The sequence below is a fragment of the Lepisma saccharinum genome, chromosome 21 (genome assembly GCF_977018435.1).
Source record: "Lepisma saccharinum chromosome 21, izLepSacc3.1, whole genome shotgun sequence".
NCBI classification, from domain to species: Eukaryota; Metazoa; Arthropoda; class Insecta; order Zygentoma; family Lepismatidae; genus Lepisma; species Lepisma saccharinum.
This window is the reverse complement of record NC_139249.1, coordinates 21,614,071-21,635,464: the sequence shown is the minus strand read 5'-3', so window position 1 is coordinate 21,635,464 and position 21,394 is coordinate 21,614,071. Positions and strand designations below refer to the sequence as shown.

The 21,394-nt window shown below is 39.2% G+C and overlaps 1 protein-coding gene across 2 annotated transcripts in view; it reads right to left on the bottom strand.

Annotated features, from left to right (window-relative positions):
- The window catches only part of LOC146004502 (trypsin-1), a 105,328-nt gene that overhangs the window by 48,217 nt on the left and 35,717 nt on the right, over positions 1-21,394 (bottom strand). For both annotated transcript variants that reach the window (XM_083143365.1, XM_083143366.1), the window contains exon 2: positions 15,969-16,076. In XM_083143365.1, the coding sequence (XP_082999491.1) occupies positions 15,969-16,047 (79 nt within the window). In that variant the 5' untranslated portion in view covers positions 16,048-16,076. The remainder of the gene's footprint in view (positions 1-15,968; positions 16,077-21,394) is intronic.

Below are 21,394 nucleotides of genomic sequence, written 5' to 3'. Positions count from 1 at the left end.
CCAAGAAGAGTCCATGTTCTCAATGTAGATGATCCGAACCGGAGAGTGTAGTTTTGTGAATAGTACACCCAACGGCAAAAGAAACGGTAGCCGAATTGTCCAACATTTTCATTCGGTCTGTATTGCACAATATGATGATAATGAATTGAAATAAAGACTTCAATAAGCAGAGGGCAAAGTAATGAAAATTACGATGTACAATTTGCCTACCATTATCTTTGCCGTTGATTGTACATAACAATGTGCCGAACAGAAGGAGTACAGAAGAATGCCCTCCGCGTTCAATAGACCTCACGCCACTGGACTTTTTGGATAGGGTCATATAAGATAAAGTTTACAGTACGAAAACGGCAAGAGTCGACGAATTGAACGAGAATAAAAACGAAATTATGATTCTTGATGTTTGAAATCCATTGGTTCGCACTTGCAGCAGTGCCTGGACCAGAACGGTTATCCGCTTGAAAACAGGCATTGACAAAGAAAATTATTAAAGTCTGTAGATTCTGTTACCAGCCATTCCTATATTGTCCCGACCGTAACAGCGCTTTCAAGGTTCCTTTGTTTGTTACCACTTCAGAGTAAAATTGGTAAGAACACATTCCAGACTGCTGACCGTTAGTACTACATGATATGCTTGATTACTATCCATCACATTTATGAAGAAATAATTAATTTTATGCACTGTTGTGGTTGGGACATCTAGGCTCACTTTCTGTAGAATAACCCATAAATTTGTGTGCGTCGCTTTCCTACAACTTCGATTGAAGCGACGATAAGGATGAATGGCCAACTTATGAAAAAGATGATTGAACAAAAAGAACTGTAATACATTCATGCCTGACTAGGATTAATTTAGGGACATTTAGCCCCTAAGCAAGCATGTGTGTGATTCATTTATTTAATTCTGTTCAGTCATCGCAAAACAGTGTGTAAAAAGCCAACCAGTGTCATCTCTTGGCGTTGGTTGTGTTAAAAAACAACAGAACATCGTCGTGCGTACAGCAGAGATAGACACCTGGACTTGCATGTATAATTTACAGTTCGCTCATCTTTATCTAGAATAAAGCCACGTATAATCAGTACGCGAGTGTTTTTATCATAATCTCATCGGTGAAGGATGCACAACAGTCCAGAGCCGCTGTTTTTAACGCTTTTATATCACTTTTGGATGAGGATGAATGATGAAAAGATGAAATTGGTGAAAGAAGAATCACAAACACACATGAACAACACACGCATTTGGGTCTAAGTTTACTTTAAGCACAGATAGCTACAGCTTAAGTGCGATCCTAAACACTGTGTGCCTCCACCGGGTATCGAACTCGGGAAGCTTAACTACAATGGGGACGCAGTTACCAATACGCCATAGCCGGGGGGGGGGGAGGTTAAGAACAGCACAGAAGTCCAGACGCCAGAGCCACGTTAGTCTGCAAAATGCAGTCCAGGGTGTACTACGTGGAAGAGAAGTTTTCATTTGAGTGTTCTAGAAGAATTATGGCTTCAAGTTGTGGCTACATTGATTTTTCATTTGTTCTCTGTGTGTGTGGAAACAGGGCCGGATCTACAGTTGGTGTCACACGGGGCAAGGAACGTATTCAGCGTCTCTCCATGTATCACCTTTTCTTCCTCAACCTCCATTTCCTCGAGCGTTACAATTCATATTATCGTGTCATAATATGACAATGAAGTTAAGTTGCCTTCGTCTGCTCAGTAGAGACACTCTTTTGTTTTCTTTAATGTTGGTGCAGTCTCGTCAATAAACAGTGGCGCCGGCACCGAATTGGCCAGCCTACCGTGATTTGTCCTGCCCATTCAAATGAGAATGTTTCAGTAACATTTAGAGTACCGACGTAGACAACTTTTGGACTTTGAAGCCCCCCCCCCTTTTCCATAATATTTTCCCGCGCACCCGTGTATCCATTTGATTTTCAAAGAGAACATGATAGATAACAAGTGCGACTATAAGACAAATGAAATACCTTGTGAAAGTTTGGCACCCCTGTCCCTTGTTTTAATCCGGCCCCCTGGATTACTTCCTGCTTTAATCCCTGAAATCTCTCCTTTCACCTCACCCTGGGTGCCAAGCGAGCAGATTATATTTGCGCCGGAATTACGAAAGGGGGGTTTCACACAACAATTTATATGTTTTAGTCCCTGGTTCGTTTACACATGAACAGCAAGTGAATAAACAACTGGTTTAAAATGGACAGTACCGTAGTTCTTGGAATCATAACAGTTCTAGTAGGATATATTGGTTTATTATACGTTGTTATATATATATACATATTTTACATAGCGTTTCCATGTGTGTCTGCATAGACCAAATTAACAAATCTCTAAATCAACATAATTGCGCACCTATGGCTTACACCATCGGCACTTCCTTTACCGCAGAGTTAGCATAACTATCTCTTCGGGCCTACCCGCAATACGGAAATATCCATATATTCAAAGCTTTTTCTAAAATGGGACTTGGGACAGCAACAGGGTTTGGCTTAACTAAATTCTACATTATTATATTAAATCTAGCCACCAAAAGTGGACTAAACTTGAGGAGACGTTCCTCTTCGTCAATCAATGGGGAAATACTGCTTTTTTTTTCCTAAAGCCCACTGGCCTTTTTTATAGTCGGGGTAAACGTCCGTGGACGTGGACCCCGTAGGACAGGAAAATTCCACTGTAACGGTCTTTGAAAGACAGCTAGCTCCCCCAACCGTGGAGATAAAAACAGGGGAATCTAATATCCAGTAAAACACAATCCAATAAGCATATACACTTACATGCAATAATAACATAAAAGTACACTCATATTACTTAACCCTACACCTTGTAGCTGGCCAGCAATTAATTAATATAATAACACAAAATCAGTAATGGTCAATCCGACCATTACAACTTGTATTCCAAAAATTGTGTAACATCCTAAGACTCGCCGTCTAGAAGTGTAGACATAGTATAACGTAAGATAAGTAAGTTATTCACGTGAAAATAAAAGTACAGTCGTATGATATTATTATGTATTTTTCTTTAACGCAGTAACAATTGAAAGTTACGTAAAAAAAAAACTATGCATGCAAATATTTGCGTTTCTTGAGTTCCGATATGTTGTGTGTTGTTGGCGATTATCATTCCTGAAATTATTATTTTAACGCACCAACTAACGTGTTCTGACACAAGTTCTCAAGTTAAAAATCAAAATAAATGTGGAATATAACATAATAATTTCAAGCCTAGCATTGAATTTATCATGCACTTAAGCGGGATAACAATTGCCTGTCTAGAGCGCATGCAACTATCGTGCTGCCATCTTCAATCAGTAGGGACCTTCATTTTTCGATGTTATTTTTACTTTAGCGCACTTCTCTACCAAATATACCAAAAAAATATATGTTCATTGTGCGTTTAAAGGAGTATTTTAAGTTGTTCGTGACAGTTTTACACATTGGAAACGATTTTTGAGGAAGTTATTTTCCATTATTTCTCGCGTGGTCCCGGGTTCGAATCCCGCTCGGGCTTGGTTGTTTGTGAATGTCCATTCATCAATTTCATCACTCATCCCCATCTTCGCAAATTAGCCAAGAGGCACAAACCGCGAAGTAAAATAAAGTAAATCAATCAATCAATTCTCGCGCGATGTATACCTATGTTATGGCTCATGTGTCACGTCAAAGTGCGCATTTGATCTCCTGTAAGAAGCACACCACTTTGTTTAATAACGGGGAAGTTATCTTCTCCTACAAGTGCCGATGTTACGGCTCCAGAGCGACGGTAACTCTGCACTCAATCTACGCCAAAATCGAGTCATTTCGCTCGGTAATGTAAAGAATTTCTCGTTCTGCAAATACCGATGTTATGGTCCTCGGTAATCCAAAACTTGTCAATTTCTGCTATACCAATGAAGCTACAGTTACCCGTACGTAAATTGGAGGCTTGAAATATGTAAACTGTCAGCTTCAATCGTTCATTTATTACTTACAGCCTCAACAATGGAACCATTCGATATCTATTGATTGATCTATTTTACTTCGCTTTTCTTCCACTTTTGGCTAATTACGAAAATGAGATGAAATGGGTGAAAGGACAATGACAAACACAAAAGGACATCACACAACACGAGGCCGGATTGATTATACTGGCAGTGAGTCGAGACGCCAGAGCCTCGCAAGTCTGCAAAATTCAGCTCAGGCTACACTACGTGGAAGGAATTGTTGGCATTTAGGTGTCTTACACTCTTACACCCCAATATGTACTGAGTACTCGGAAGCTACTTTAGAAACGAAGATACAACTCGGTGCACTAGAAGGTAGTCTATTGACATAATATACGTATATTGCATTCAAGTCTCGATAACATATTAAATATTCGAGCATAGCCCACTGCGTTAAGCAAGTTGATTATATATGGTAATCGTAATGCGTTACGAAACCAGAGGACCCGGGTTAGAACCTTGGTTAAGTGTCTTCAGTGCCGGATCTACAACCCGCAAAACCCCGCAGTGCGGGGGGGGGGGGGCTCAGCCATTGAAACGTAGGTACGCAGGGGTACAGAAACTAATACAATATATACAAGTAAAGGTAAAGTTCCCTGTGCATAAAGCACCCTGCCATGAAGGCACATTTAGGGTATGTGAGGGTAGGACCGCACATATTTTCGATGTCGGCCAGCTTGGAGGTGATGTGATCAGCACAACACTGCAGTCGCCTTTACCACCTCCTCCCAGGTACAATTTGAATTGAGGCTCGGTGAGCCCCAGAACCGCTTTATGCGGGGACAAAGTCGGGAAAATTCCGTCCTTAGAACACCCACTCCGGGTTTCCCGCGTGGCAGTCAGACTAGAATCAAATCAGGCTAGAATTTCAGGAGAAATGCAGTGGTGAACGTTTCTTCAACCTGTCTTTAATTAGGAAAAGTTACTATTGCGCGATTGTAACAAATGAATTGTCTCATTTTCCAGGTGTGAGAAAACAGTGCCATATACATATATCACATCACCCCCTTCCCATTTAAAAAAAAATGAGTTGAGTTTAATATGGCGGCCATCAATATGGCAGACGTCCGCTTGGAACATACCAATGTGGTTCCCCCATAGCCTAACCTGTTTCTATCATGACAAATTGTATCCAGCCTAACTTCTTTACATTCTATATAACCTCTAGGCCATTATACGTGACTGTGTCAACACGAGATCAAGATTTACACACACACACACATACATATATAGGCTATGTATGTACTAGGTAAATCAAAAACTAAAGGCAATTTTGGGTTTTCGCAAAAAAATAAACGAAGACTGGGTGTGTCTGACGTCACCACGTGTATACTTGGAGTGACGTGGAAGTAGGAGTATCCGTCCCATTCAGTCGAGTGTTGCGGAGCAAAAAGGTCACACGTATGGACGCACCACTCCACGAATGCACCATCGAGGAACAGCGCGCCGTAGTGCACTTTCTGTAGTCGGAGGGAGTCAAAACAGGCAGACATCCACCGTCGGCTGTTAGCGCAGTATGGAGCATGCGCCATGACTCAACGAAAGGTGTATGAGTGGGTGGACCGCTTTAAAGCTGCGTGGTCGTCGGTTCAGGTCAGATGACAAGGTCCAGCAGGCGGTGCAGACGTGGCTTCGTGACTAACCAAAAACCTTCTTCGCGGACGGGATACAGAAGCTGATTGCACGATACCAAAAGTGCATTGCTGTGCAGGAGGCATATGTGGAAAAGTAGTTCTTCTTGTGTGGAAATAAAGAAGTTATGTGAAAATTGCCATTACTTTTTGATTTACCCTCATATATATATACACACACACACACACACACACACACACACCGTTGTTGTTGTTGTGTATGTAGGTAGGTAGGTTGCTAGGGGGGCGTTTGGCAATATTTTGCGGGGGGGGGGGCAAAATTTGTAGATCTGACAATGGATTTCCATCTCTATTTCATAAGTTCTGGCGCGTTATAGGTTCTCAACCTGTGATGTCGCCACAGAAGTTCCCAGGTTCGAATCCCAGCCTAGGTCTGGATGTTCTTTGTGAGTGTCTCATCAATTTCATCATATTTTACTCATCTTCATCTTCGCGATTATCCGCCAAAAGCGGTTGTCAATACCAAACCAATCAATCAATCATTACTTATTTATTTTATTTATTGAGAAAATTCCAGATACAGCATAGGTGGCCATTTTACACTGAAATTATCAACAATAAGAAAGTATTAATCCTCATCGTCGCGATTACCCAAAATGGTAGAAAAGCGACAGCAACATTTCAATAGAAAATTCAGCCATCCCCGTAGAGCTAGGCAACACACATTGCAGTGACGCCAGTATTTCAGGATCTAGGTGTCCCATTGTTATTGCCGGTGAGTGTACGTTTACCGAAACAGAAAGAATATTTGAGTGTGCCACAATTTCCCACAAGAGGGATAATTCCCTCTGCCAAAAATATCCCTCTCGCCAATTGCGTAAGGAATACCCGCACGCACAGGCCCACAGTTACCTTCCCACCCGCACGCGTGACGCACGCAGTGACGTAGTCGTGTGGCTCCTCTGCGACACAGTGTGCCAGCTACCTACTTGCCGTCTCGTGACCGCCTCAACCGGTTCCCCGCGAGGTGGCGCTCCGATTATCCATCCCGAGGCACTGGTGGCGCCTCTCGTGGCAGGTAACGTTACGTGAAGTAGGGTAGTCTCAGACCTTTTTTTATTTTTTTGCAGCACACACGATTTTCAAACCAGAGCCCACGGGTCGCAGCTTGTTTTTAATAGGTAGTGACGTACCCAAGGGAGTTGATGGGGGGACATAGCCCCAAATAAACCAATCATTCGTAAAGTAATATCAAATGTTGAAATAGAATGCGAAATACGGGGGTTGGGCACAAGTCATGGCAACTATTTTTTTTTTCGCGAGAATGCAGGACCAGCACAAAAATTCGAAATATACAAATGGAAGAGGACACTTTATAGAACTGAACAATGTATGAACAGGGCAGCTCATGTTAAGGTTTTATACTGACAATTTAGCCTTGTGGCTAATACACGCCTGTAGAACGAAACTTTCATTTAACGACTTTTTGACACTTCACTACCAACCCCTGGTACACATGTACTTTTTTCATACATTGTTCAATTCCATAAAGTATCCTCTTGCAATTGTATATTTCGAATTTTTGTGACGGTCCTGTATTCTCGCGAGAAAAAAATAGTTGCCATGACTTATGGCCCAGCCCTCGTATATAAGTGGTGACTGAAAATTTGACCCACAACCCATTATGAAAATCCTATGCAGTAACTGCCAGTGACTCAATCACACTTATTCTCTGCGAAAGTAGCTCATTTGCATATACTGTCACTTGAAAATACATAAATTTTTCGAGCAGCATTCACTATTCGAAAAACTATCAGCTTTAGCAAACTCACGCACCTAGCCTCCCATTAAGGACGCATGAAAAGTAACTTCGCAAGGCATGAATGCCACAAAGCACCAAACTAAGAGGAAAGTGAGCAAGACCACACGGATCAGAAATTTGCACTTTGGGCTGTGCAGGAAACAGTGGTGCCAGACATTTTGCTTTGTTCAGATCTTTGAAAAAGCATCATGGACTTGGATGGAAGGAAATCGACAGAAAATAATATTTCAAACACGTTAGTCATTGAATCTCTTCGTCACCAAAGAGAGTAAATACCTCTGGGTGACATAAAAATCCTGTAAAACCTTAAAAAATATACAAAGGCTCTGTCCGAAAGGTACAAAGTACAGACTTGAAGTATGGTCTTGTCGGAAGTGACGTCACGCAGTTCGAAAGCGCCAAGAACAGAAGCACGCAAGTACACAGCTCGCAGTGCAGATGGTTGGTGACTAGGTCACGTGGTTTCCGCACTCGTTGTTCATTTGTTTACAATCACGGAGGTAGAAAGCCAGCGACACAGGTAGATATACGTTATGGGCCAGCAAGTTGTTGGTTAAAGTTCTTCTAATGTGTGGAAATGTATGTGTACGAACATTTGAACATGCTATGTGATTTCTATAGTGAAATACAAGGGTTTAAAACGCGGGGAAAACAACGTGTCCGTGCAAGTGCCATAAGGAACAATGAGGAAGACAACAAGCAGAAGTAGGATCACATAAAGCAGTACCGATGGCTAGAAACCGCAAAGGATAGGCGGTGTGAGCCAATATAAAGCAACAACAAACAACGTGTCCTCAGTTCTATCTACTGATCGTATTTGGCGCTGCAGTCGAAGTACAATTCGAAAGACTTTCACTTCCAGTCCACGACTTGAAGACCGCACTCCAAGACCATACTCGGAGGATGCTCGCTTCAAGTACGGTCTTGCACCTTTCGGACACGGCCGAAGACCTAAAAAAGATTTGATTTAGGTGCATAAACCTACAATAGGTTCTGATTTCAGCAAGAAAAATAGGATACTTTAGGTACTATAAAACTTCATCGTCCTCCTCCGTGGCCGTGAGGTCTGAGGCGCTGTGCTTTGGGTTGCGACTGCGAGATGGCGTGGGTTCGAGTCCTGCTGGGTTTCTCGGCCTGTGTATAGAGCCGTGGCAACCCACCATCGTGAGGAAAATGGGGAGCTACGAGCGTAACCCGGTCAGGAAAATCTCCTACAACGGCTGAGCGCCCGACGTTTAAAAACCGTTAAAGGCCCTTCTGAGAGCTAATCTGTGAAAATGACGAAACATCTGTAGACCGTATTGAAATTCATACGGAAAATGGTCCCTGGACCGTATTGAAATTCATACGGAAAATTGTCCCTGGACCGTATTGAAATTCATACGGAAAATTGTCCCTGGACCGTATTGAAATTCATACGGAAAATTGTCCCTGGACCGTATTGAAATTCATACGGAAAATGGTCCCTGGACCGTATTGAAATTCATACGGAAAATGGTCCCTGGACCGTATTGAAATTCATACGGAAAATTGTCCCTGGACCGTATTGAAATTCATACGGAAAATGGTCCCTGGACCGTATTGAAATTCATACGGAAAATGGTCCCTGGACCGTATTGAAATTCATACGGAAAATGGTCCCTGGACCGTATTGAAATTCATACGGAAAATGGTCCCTGGACCGTATTGAAATTCATACGGAAAATGGTCCCTGGACCGTATTGAAATTCATACGGAAAATTGTCCCTGGACCGTATTGAAATTCATACGGAAAATGGTCCCTGGACCGTATTGAAATTCATACGGAAAATGGTCCCTGGACCGTATTGAAATTCATACGGAAAATGGTCCCTGGACCGTATTGAAATTCATACGGAGAAAAGATTCCTGGACCGAATTGAAATACTTTAAACATAAAAAAAGGTCCTTTATGGGCCAGAACCCATTTACGCTTGCTTATTTTCTCTCCTGGACCGGAATTGAATTTATTTACAATTCCTCGACCTTTAACAACCCTGGTTATAACACTTGAATTAATAAAAAAAAAATGGAATCATGTGTTCAAAACTGCAGACGCGAAAAGCTAGTGACAAAAAACGCTCTTACAATGAAACATATTAAAAAGCATTTTATGTAATAATAATGAATCACTGTAATTAACAATTTGCGGGCACATATGGTTCTTGTTTTGTCTCTGCCATATACGCACTATTCCAACAGTGAAATGATTATTATTCCGTTTACTTACGACTTCTACAAATAAAACACAGAACAGCCGCATCAAATGTTATCAAAATGTTAAGATAACTTATAAGTATGACAACTGCGACATCTATACTTGATAGTGGTACTAAGACAGTCTCCACTTCCATAATTTCTTATTTTTTTACAGAAGGGCACATTTTAAATTTCTTTTAAAATTACCCAAGATTACCTACCATTTGTCTCTCAAAAGGAAGGTTCAAAATGTTAATTACTAAATATTTATAGTGTAACAAACCCAGAACACAGCCATGTTTTGTTTGTTTGAATTTATTCTAAGTCCACTTTATGCACAGAAAGGCTAATCGGGATTGAACCTACAGTTTAAAGTGGAATGCTAGTGCATAGGGAAATATCATTATGTTAGTCTCGCATTCTATGGTCCGGACAAAGTGTGCCTTAAGGCAGTACTAAAGGTGATTTTGCGGTAATTTTTCGATAACAGATGGCAGCACCGTTTGTCATGACAACCGAGTGCCATGTTGCCAGATCTACGCGCATAATCAAGATAAGTAAGTATATACAGGTTGGTCGATCAGGATATTTACTTAAGGAAGATGACGTCAGGTTGATTAGTGGAATTTTGAAAAATGTCGTAGGTGTACAGCAGTGTTATTGAATTTTATGAGATCAGTTAGTTACTCTTATCAGAAAGAGAACGAGTATCAGCAATGGAAAGTAGAATGAAAATAACAACATTGAATCTTTTTTTTTAACATATCAATTTTCTGCATTATTAATGTATTATTTTGTAGAAAGACACAATACAAAATGACTTCAGGTTAGGAAAATTATTTGTAACAATATCAAGGTAATTCTTTCAATAACTTTTATAATTGGCGATAAAATCCTATTCATTTGTACTGAAATTTTGAATTGGGCCAATCAGCTCAATCTTTAAAACTGCTACTGGTTACTTTACACTGAAAACAGAAGATGCAAATGTATTTCAGTGTATGCCACAGTGAGACAGATGCTCGAGAATTGATCAGTTCGACGAAACGAATGAACTAATCTATTTATACACATTCGAGAGAATTATGCTTTCATAAGTCACCCTCTTCTTAATTGCATCAATTTACACGGCTAAATGTGTAATTTTATCTTTCAAATAACTTTGTTGCATTTTTAGTGCATCACAGGGAACACCAGATTATAAAAGTGCATTTTTATGCATTTCCGCATGTGTTTTGACACACCAAAAGTATGATATGTAGTTTATGCACGTTGATGTGTTATTGGAGACAACATATATATGTCAATTGACACGATTTGGGTTCTGTGTGTACGTATACCGGGTGTTTCATAAATAATTGAGGGGTTACAAAAATTTAATGAAACCAGTACAGAACGAACGAGGAACTCAAAACAGTTTTTACACTTACAGATGTTCAATGTATGCACCACGGGTGACACAGCATGCATGGACACGATATTCTACTTCTTGCAACACTCGCATCAACATGGGCCTGTCGATTGTGTCCATCGCTGCGGTGATACGCTCCCTCCGTACCAGCTAACTGTAGACCAGGCGAACGAGAACAAGTCTCTGCGCAAGTAGTAACGCGAGACGGCTCCACCAATGAGCAGTGAGAGAAACGGGATTGTGTAATGGGTGACGGGAACCCGGTCTCCTCCTTCGCTACGCGGCGTTGCAAACTTTTGAAAAGGATAATATCGAAAGCACATGGCAAACGGACCGTATTCTTGTCTACAGGTCCGTACGATTGGTTTAAGAATTTCTTAGGGAAATATTAGGGATAAAACTGCAAAAGCAAATTTTGACAAGCCGTGCATTTAGCGTACGGACTAAGGTTTGGACCGTACGTTCGTACATGTACGGTCAGGACCGTACGGTTGGCAACGCTGCGCTTTCACCACTCGATTCTCCTCCTCCTCCTCTGCCGATATGCTCGGCCCTGCTCTACAGCTAGCTGGGACAGAGTATAGGGCTGCGATATCACGCGGCATCGGTTAGACGAATACCCTGTCATTGATGAAACCCCACAAAAAGAAGTCACACGGTGTAAGGTCCGGTGATCTTTGTGGCCAAAACATTGCACAAAACACTGAGTGATGTGGCTCGTTTAGGTGTCGCCTAGCGGCAGGGATATGAACTCTCAGCTTAACAAAACATGCACACACAAACTGTTTGCATTCCTCGATCGTTCGGGGCTGGTTTCATTGACATAAGTTCAATAATTTACTTGCAATATATTTTTGTAACCACTCAATAATTTATGAAACACCCGGTATATATTCGTTCACCAAGTTTCATCTTTCTATAGACAATATTTACTAAACAAAACACACACACCTGCTAGGGGCGGATCGTATGAAAATGATGTTCATCTTTGCTCTTCCTGCCCTAAAACGGTGTGACAGATTTCTACAGGTAATGACAACTCATTTCCGTCTAAGTGTGTTATTCCCGTTTAACGTGAATATCCTTGAGATATTCATATACTTCCGCTTTCTCTTTGACTTGGAATTCAACCCGTGGGAAAAAATATTCCGTGTTGTGCGAAATATGTTATTACCTTAGATAATTTACGCGTTTGACTTATCTTTTATTGTCAAGGATATGGCCTTAGATTTCCACAAGAAAAATTCACTCCATATTGTTTTCGCAATTAAGCTTTCATTTTACATATTCTGGTTATGTTATGATTAGACGAACGTTAGACAATACGAAATCTCTCAAGGAGGCACTTAGAATGGATTATAAAATATACAAAACACAAAAATAGGAATTGTTGATTTAAAATAGGACCCGTGTATGTCTCAAATTTGAATTCATGTACTTGCAACATCACAAGATCGTATGTAGCTATATAAAATCTCAAATGACCATTTTGACACTTTATTTTTTAACTAATTATTTGTTACGACTAAAGTACTTGTACAAATTGTATCACAATTTATATCGTCCACCAAGTCACAGAATATAAACCTATTTGTTGATATCTGGCCTCGCTTCTGAAAACATTTAGCCATCTTAAATACTGACAATGTAGACCAATGTTCCGCAAGCCTAAGCAAAATTATATTCATCATTAAAATATTGAAATCAACATCAACCTTAAAAACAATGTAGGTACTATACAGAGTGTCCATAAAAGTTGTTTACAATTTCACATTTTAATAACAAGACTTGTAATTGACATACGAACCCGGTTCATATTGCACAACTGAAAAAGTGTATTCGTGTTCAGTCCATTTAGACATACAACTCTTTTGGACACTCAACGGCAAGAGTAGTTGAATTGCCCCTCACTATTTTCATTCAGTTTGTTTTCCACAATGTGATGATTAGAGGCCGGATTTGTATGTAATTACATATTCTGTTCCTTTCTAGGTACATACCTTGAACAGGAAAATGTCAACGAATTATACAACTGACATGATTTTGCATAAATTTTGTTACATATTTTTACATATTTGCCAGGATATTACATATTTTACATATTTGCTAATTTACTTTACATAAAATAACATATTTCGGTATCTTTTTGCTATCTTGATCCTTTTTCCTTCATTTTCGATTCTTGAAACACGATGAAGAAAATTTGTAGCTCATGTGATGTCATATTTTCTAATCAATGAAATGCATGGTGCTTACGGTCACTTAAAATTGACTGCCAAGTCGAAAGACAGGCTGAAGACCAAACACAAAAAATACTGGAACTGTTATTTATCGAAAGATACTGTACCTAGTGTAACAAAGCATAAGTAAGTCCTGTATGCATTAATTCTTCTTTAATCTGCCTCCACATTTACATATTCTACAAGAATTTACGATGTGAAAAGTTATTAATAGTTGACAAAATTAGTTTCTTAAATATGTACACATTGCCGTGTTCTTTTGAGTTTATAAATATGATACAAATTTTAATTTGAACAATTTGTTCAAATAATATAAATATCTAGCAGAATTCTTAAAATTGCTTGGATACTCGATTATTATTAATATTACATATTCTTTGATACTACATATTTAGCTACATATCTTTTTGATAATACATATTTATTTTAGCTAAATCTCCTGTCAGGCGAAAGTACAGTTGACAAGGGAAGGCCACCTGCTGGAATGTTCCAGAAAAAACAACTTCCTATAATCTTGTGTCTGGAGGGGAGTGATTTTTGTGTATATATATCTTCCTGTTTTGTACCTTGTTTCATTTGTACTTGGTTCAGAGTCTGAAGAAGACTTTGCTAGAAGGTTGAAACGTTACGTCTAGTTTATGTTTTATAATAAAATAAATTTCTGCCTTGGTCAGCATATTGAGTTTTTCATATCATAGAAACACGGCTTAATGGTGTTATACATATTTAAGTACATATTTTATTAATTATTGTTACATATTTATGTACACATTTTGTACTTTGATATTATACAAATCCGATCCGATGTCTAGTGTTGATCATTGATTGAAATAAAAAGTTCACTTAAGAGAGGACATCATCTACTTCGTATCAACAGAATTTCATTATTTAAAACAACGTACAGCGTGGAACAAAAAAGAATGAAAATAGCGATGGACAATTTGCGTACTATTATATTTGACGTTGGCTGTACAATATCTGGACGGTATTAAATCTCTGTTCATACTCGTCGTAACATGTGCCTGTTAACAGTGGCAATACTATTGATTATTCTGGGCTTGAAAACATCAAGATTAATCGTGTGAGTTTGATACACTTTGACCTTGACATAACCTCACAAAAAAATGTCAGGGATTTATATCAGGGGACCTAGGAGGCTAGGAAACTGGACCAGCTCCACCAATCCAACGTGGTGGAAACGTTGTGTTCAGGACATCTCTCACAATCCTTGCCCAACGTGATGGTGCACCATCTTGCAGGAAAATTTGAGACTACATTTTTGTGAGAGGGTGCATCGTGTGAAACGCTGTATGCTTTAGTATGTCAATTATATTTCTTGTAAACAACTTTCATTTCAGCATGTCAAACCGGACTGGACGTACAAAAATGAATGTGAATCAATCGGGAATGAAACAGGGGGACCCTTGACTGCAAGGCGTAACTGCTCAAGTATCGGGAAAGCTTCAGTATCTGCTAACATATAGTGTAGTAATCTGGGACAATGCCACTACTAGTAGTAAATCTTGTAATGAAAGAAAATAGCAGGATCTAAAACAAAATTAACCCCGCAGAAAACTAGAGATTTGGGAACCCTGCCTTTACCATGCTTGTGTAGTCAGTTGTTAAGGAATCATAGGGCTGGTAATTGTAATTTATTGTAATCACATTTCCCAGACCTTCTTTCGAACGTTAGTCATCATTAGGGAGCGGAAGTTGATGACCTAAAAAATATAGGTATATAACCTATAGAATGTCCTAAAAAATGGGAAAAAAATACGTAAAGAATGCAAAAAAAGACCATTAAATTTGTTAGTTTCAGGTTAAAAATTGAAATGAAAATGAAATTAAACAAAATTCAATCTTGCTTTAAAAAGAAAAGCACCAAATGATACCACATGCACATTCAATTAAAATATGCAACGAGGATTTCCAATGGAAACAACCGAATAACTTTAAAACAATTTTATGAAAAAGTCATAGATGAATGAATGAATTGGTGGAAAATGCATTAATTTCCCGCATCTTTGCCCTGTGATGTAGTGTGGTGTGTTTCTGTGGCACTGTAAAGAAAAATAAATCCTGCGAGCCTATATTCACCTTGGTGAAATGACTCAAGAATATTACCAAAATGAAAGAAGTGACAAAATATGACGAAACAATACACCGAATATTGCGAAAAATTACGGGAATGTGCCGAAAATCGGGGACAATTACCTAAAACCTGAAAATTGGCAAAAAAAATGCACTTTAAAATTACCTTCTTTTGGGTTCTAGTCGAAGTGTAATATTGTGTATATTTAATGGGCATCGTGTCCGAGATGTCAGAAAAAAGATGACATTTCATCAACTTCCGCTCCCTAGTCATCATATAGCTGTGCCAATTAGAGAAAGACCGCGGCTAATTCGTGAACTAGTGTGGACAGTCATTTGTTTGCTCTTGTAGTGGTCATCTCAGACGAAAATGGTCTGCTTTGCTTGTGACCTCATGTTACCATACAAACACTTGGCACGAAATAAGGGTGACGATGATATCATGAAGAATGCCACACATTTCGGCAACATTATAGCAAACAGTTGATTGTTTGCTTAATGTTGAAAATTCGACGAAAGTTCCAGAGGGTTTTCTCATCTTGGTACAGCATTACACTATATTATGTCAAATATAGTAATATATATATATAAGGATGGCAACACTTACTGCTTGAGCCGGAGGACTTCTTAACGGACGTAACTCCAGGGAGGACAACGACAAAGAGGCCCCAGAGCCACAGGTTCATCGCGGTCCCCCGGTTATACTCCTCTGTCCCTGCGAAAGAAAGAAAAAACTTCTAAGAGAAAGTCATATCCTAATATTCGTTAAAATTGGCAGCTACACCACACAATTTCACTAATATTTATTGTTATATACATTGTAACAGAGTATTATTTGCTGTTTTCCTGATGTATTTAATCGTTGCTAAATATTGATAGTTTTCCCTTTCAATTTACAGGGTGAAAGTGTTGCAAGGACTTGAAATACACAACAAAATATGTTTGAGTTACTTCAAGGTTTCGGGTGGGTATGAAATTCAAGGAGGTCAGTGAGAGGTTGAAAATATTTTTCGAAGGGTTGTCACATTTACTGTACTGCTCAATATTAAATGAAGAATGCTTGTTTGAGGTCAAATTTTGCTCAGTTGTCAAGTTCTTCTTGCTTGTTGGGAGCAATAAGGATAGGATACTAATTGGTTGGAGGGGAGGTCTGCCTCCTTCCCACTTTCTGTGGTTGATGGTGAGGAAAGAAGTACAGTGATATATAAAGAGTATAAAAATAGAGAAAGAGAGATAGAATGATGTATGGAGGATTTAGATAGGGATAAAATTTAAGGAGGTCCTTGAAAGAGTTGAAGCAAAATTTAGGAAGATCCTTGGGGGATTTGGAGGACCAGAATTTAAGGATGCAAGAGATGGATAAGGAAGAATTTTTGGAGTTCTCTTTGGGGGATTTGGAGGACCAGAATTTAAGGATGCAAGAGGTGGATGAGGAAGAATTTTTGGAGTTCTCTTTGGGGGATTTGGAGAATCAGAATTTAAGGATGCAAGAGGTGGATAAGGAAGAATTTTTGGAGTTCTCTTTGGGGGATTTGGAGAATCAGAATTTAAGGATGCAAGAGGTGGATGAGGAAGATTTTTTGGAGTTCTTTCGAAGGGTGGATGGGGCAGAATTTAGAATTTACGGGGTCTTGGAAAAAATGGATGGGGGCAGAATATAGGGAGGTTCTTGGAGAGTTTGGACGCGGACAGGATTTAGGGAAAGGCCTTGAAAGAGATGGATAGGGCAGAATTTGAAATTTTGGGAGGTGTTTGGAAGAAATGGATATGGTAGAATTTAAAATTAGGAAGGTTCTTGGAAGAGATAGATGGGGACAGAATTTATAATTTAAGGAGGTCTTTGGAAGAGATGGATAGGGCAGAATTTAGAGTTTAGTGAGGTTGTTGGAAGAGATAGATAGGGCAGAGTTAGGGAGGATGGGGTTAGAATTTAGGGAGGTCACCTTTAGAAAGGAGCTTTCCGCTAGAGATCATAAAACAAGCCGCCACTTCCGCAATGCATATATGCACTTGGGGACTCTCACATGCTCCATCCACTTGAGAAGTGTGTTAGGTCCTGCACGCGTTCCGAGAACCGCAGAAGGAGGAGTGTAGGGCGAGAGAGAAAGATCTTGCATTGCGGTGCGACTTGACAGAAGATCAGAAAGCAGGTCTCCAACACCGAAACCAGACAATCCATTGTGGAAAGGGGCGTACGAAAATTTCAACATAGCGTCCAGTTCTTGTCTGCGTAACGTTTACACCATTTGGTTCTAGTCTTCCGCTTCAACGGATCTTCTCGTCTTTTGTCTCCATGCCTCATTTCCTCCTCTCTCCTACTTGTTTAACTTTCTAACTTTCTGCGACCTTGAAATTCATCGTACATGCAAAACTTGCGGTTCTTTTCTTGTTCTACAGTCTGCGCGAACTTGGTCTATTGGACAAAGAAACTACAACCCCTTTTTTTTACGCTCTTCAAGCTTTGTGGATACTTTCTTGAGTGTCTTGCTCGTTACAGCAGAATTCACGAGTCGTTGATCAACGCTACGACCAAAGATGGCATGTAATCCACTTGTCTCTTTTTATTATTTGTTTATTATGTAGAACAGACCTGTGCCAAAGGGAGGGGCCATGGGACCATGCCTCTACTGAAATATTTTAATGTGAACCTACAAAAACCTACGTAAGGATTATTATTATTATTAATTCTTGCAAAAAAATCGAATTTGTTCTTGCATAAATGAATGGGTTTGTTGTGGAAAGACGCAGGCTACACCAGTCTGCAGCCTGCGATAGAGAGTAATTTCTGTTTTATAACCATTTACTCGGGATAGTACATTCTTATCCCTGTCCAGATTTTTTCGAATTGCAGTCGTGATGCTAAAATGTCTCGTTTTTCAGATAACTCACATAGACATGTTCTTTATTTTAATAATCATTGCTGATACGTTTAATTTAATTCATAATATATTATTTTCTTGGGGCCTCCCCGATGGCGCAGTGCCTTGTAATCAAGGGGTCCCGGGTTCGATACCCTGTGGAGGCAAATAGTGGCTCGGATCCCACTTTAAACTGTAGGTCCAGTCCTCATTAGCCTTACTGTGCATAAAGTGGACTTACAGTAAAAAAACAACTCAATCAATATTATTTTCTAAACATAGCTGTTCAATGGTCCTGGTATCATGGTATAATAAAATTAAATTTAATTTTCAAATTTCCTTTAAATTTCTCATACAAGGACCATAATATCGCAACTCTACAATTGTGCGAATAACTTTAACTGCAATATTACCATAGCGCTGGTGGTCACATCTAATATTCCAGCAGCATATTGCCGACCACCGCGGCAGAGTGGTTAGCACGGCGCGCTATGAATTAAGGAGTGCCGGTTTCCAATCTCGCCTGAACATGGGCATTCTTTGTAAGTGTCTCTTCATCAATTTCATCATAACATCACTCATCTTCATCATCGAAATTAGCCAGGAGGCATTTCGGATATTTGATCCCTCTCCCTAAAAAAATCCTGTATACGGGCCGGTAGGAGAATAGTTTATGCCTTTTTCATTGGCGTATAAGAACGTTCCACAATTTGAAATTGCTTTTGTTTCATAGATTTGAGTTATTTCACTTCGCCTTTCTGCCACTTTTGGCTAATCGCAGAGATGAGGATGATTGCTGATGAAATGGATGAAGCGACAATCATACAGGGAGGATACAACACGAGCCTCACAAAGGATTATACTGGATGTATGTACGTCCAGACGCCTGAGCATCGATAGTATGCCAAATACAGTCCAGGATGTACTACGGGAAAGGGAGGTTGACATTTGGGCAAAGTGGATTGATATAAATGAGCTTGATTCAAATGGCGATTCAAAGCAGGTGATTTTTGAAAAAAAATCACTGACGTAAATCACTTTAAATAAATAATTTATAGAATAATGTACATAAGGATTTTGTAGATATCATAATCACTTTTGGTGAAGGTACATTAATCTCTTAATCATTTAATGATGTTTATTAGGCTCTAAGAAATGAAAAGAAAGGAAACAAAATATATTTACTGATGGGGTGAAGCTCATACGAAAGGAAACACACACAAATTTCTCTTCATTTAAAATTCAATAATTTTTATAGGCAAAAATAGGAAACCTTTCGTGTAGACAAATATACAAAATACTAATTATGTTAAACGGTAAAATAGTGTAATTATCATTCAACTGTAAATAAACATGGCAGCAGATGTTTTGCAAACTCATTTAAAAAATTGCAAAATTCAGCTGCAAACACTTTAAAAAATATTTTAAGTTACAATTATAGAGTACATTCAGAATGTTTTAGTTTCCCTGGAAGAAAAGTTACTGAAATTATTATAGTTTCATTAACACACTCAACAAACATTTCCATAGTAGCTTCATACATCGAAGGTTGCCTAAATCGAAGTGTTCGGATATTTTACAGAGCTGCTTACTAGAAAGAACCTTTGTATAAGAAAAAAGCATATCTGTATGTACGGTACCAAAAACCATACAAGCAATTTTAAGCGTTTTTTTAAATCCATTTCTTTTTTTAAAATCCGATTTAAATAAAAAAAATCATGATTTGTATCCACCCTGCATTTTGTAAACCCCCGAAAGGGTCACTCCTTAATGTCCTATATTGTTTAGAGAGAAAATTTTATTGGTAATGGGGGTGTAGGGGGTAACCTTTAGAGAAGGTACCAAAAATCAACCAAACTTCCACATAAAATCTCCTTACTGCAACGTTGCAGTGCAACGAGGCTCTGGCGCCTGAACCCACAGGCACTGTCATCCTCTATGGGTTCTTGTCAGTAGCGTATACTGAGTCCAATATCTGGGCTATCTCACTATGTCACTGGTCCTAGGCTATGCATAGAAATAAATTTACCAACTCCTAAGAAATCAGGTTGCCAACTTATAAGAAATTAGATATCCAACTCATAAGAAATTAGATTGCCAACTCATAAGGAATCAGGTTGCCAACTTATAAGAAATCAGGTTAGCAACTCATAAGGAATCAGGTTAGCAACTCATAAGGAATCAGGTTAGCAACTCATAAGGAATCAGGTTAGCAACTCATAAGGAATCAGGTTGCCAACTCATAAGGAATCAGGTTGCCAACTCATAAGGAATCAGGTTGCCAACTCATAAGGAATAAGGTTGCCAACTCATAGGAAATCAGGTTAGCAACTCATAAGGAATCAGGTTAGCAACTCATAAGGAATCAGGTTAGCAACTCATAAGGAATCAGCTTAGCAACGCATAAGGAATCAGCTTAGCAACGCATAAGGAATCAGGTTAGCAACTCATAAGGAATCAGCTTAGGAACGCATAAGGAATCAGCTTAGTAACGCATAAGGAATCAGGTTGCCAACTCATAAGAAATCAGGTTAGCAACTCATAAGAAATCAGGTTAGCAACTCATAAGGAATCAGGTTAGCAACTCATAAGGAATCAGGTTAGCAACTCATAAGGAATCAGGTTAGCAACTCATAAGGAATCAGGTTGCCAACTCATAAGGAATCAGGTTGCCAACTCATAAGGAATAAGTCATAAGAAATTAGGTTGACAACTCATAAGGAATCAGGTTGCCAACTCATAAGGAATAAGGTTGCCAACTCATAAGGAATCAGGTTGCCAACTCATAAGGAATAACTCATAAGAAATTAGGTTGACAACTCATAAGGAATCAGGTTGCCAACTCATAAGGAATAAGGTTGCCAACTCATAAGGAATAAGGTTGCCAACTCATAAGGAATCAGGTTGCCAACTCATAAGGAATAACTCATAAGAAATTAGGTTGACAACTCATAAGGAATAAGGTTGCCAACTCATAAGGAATAAGGTTGCCAACTCATAAGGAATAAGGTTGCCAACTCATAAGGAATCAGGTTGCCAACTCATAAGGAATCAGGTTGCCAACTCATAAGGAATAAGGTTGCCAACTCATAAGGAATAACTCATAAGAAATTAGGTTGACAACTCATAAGGAATCAGGTTGCCAACTCATAAGGAATAAGGTTGCCAACTCATA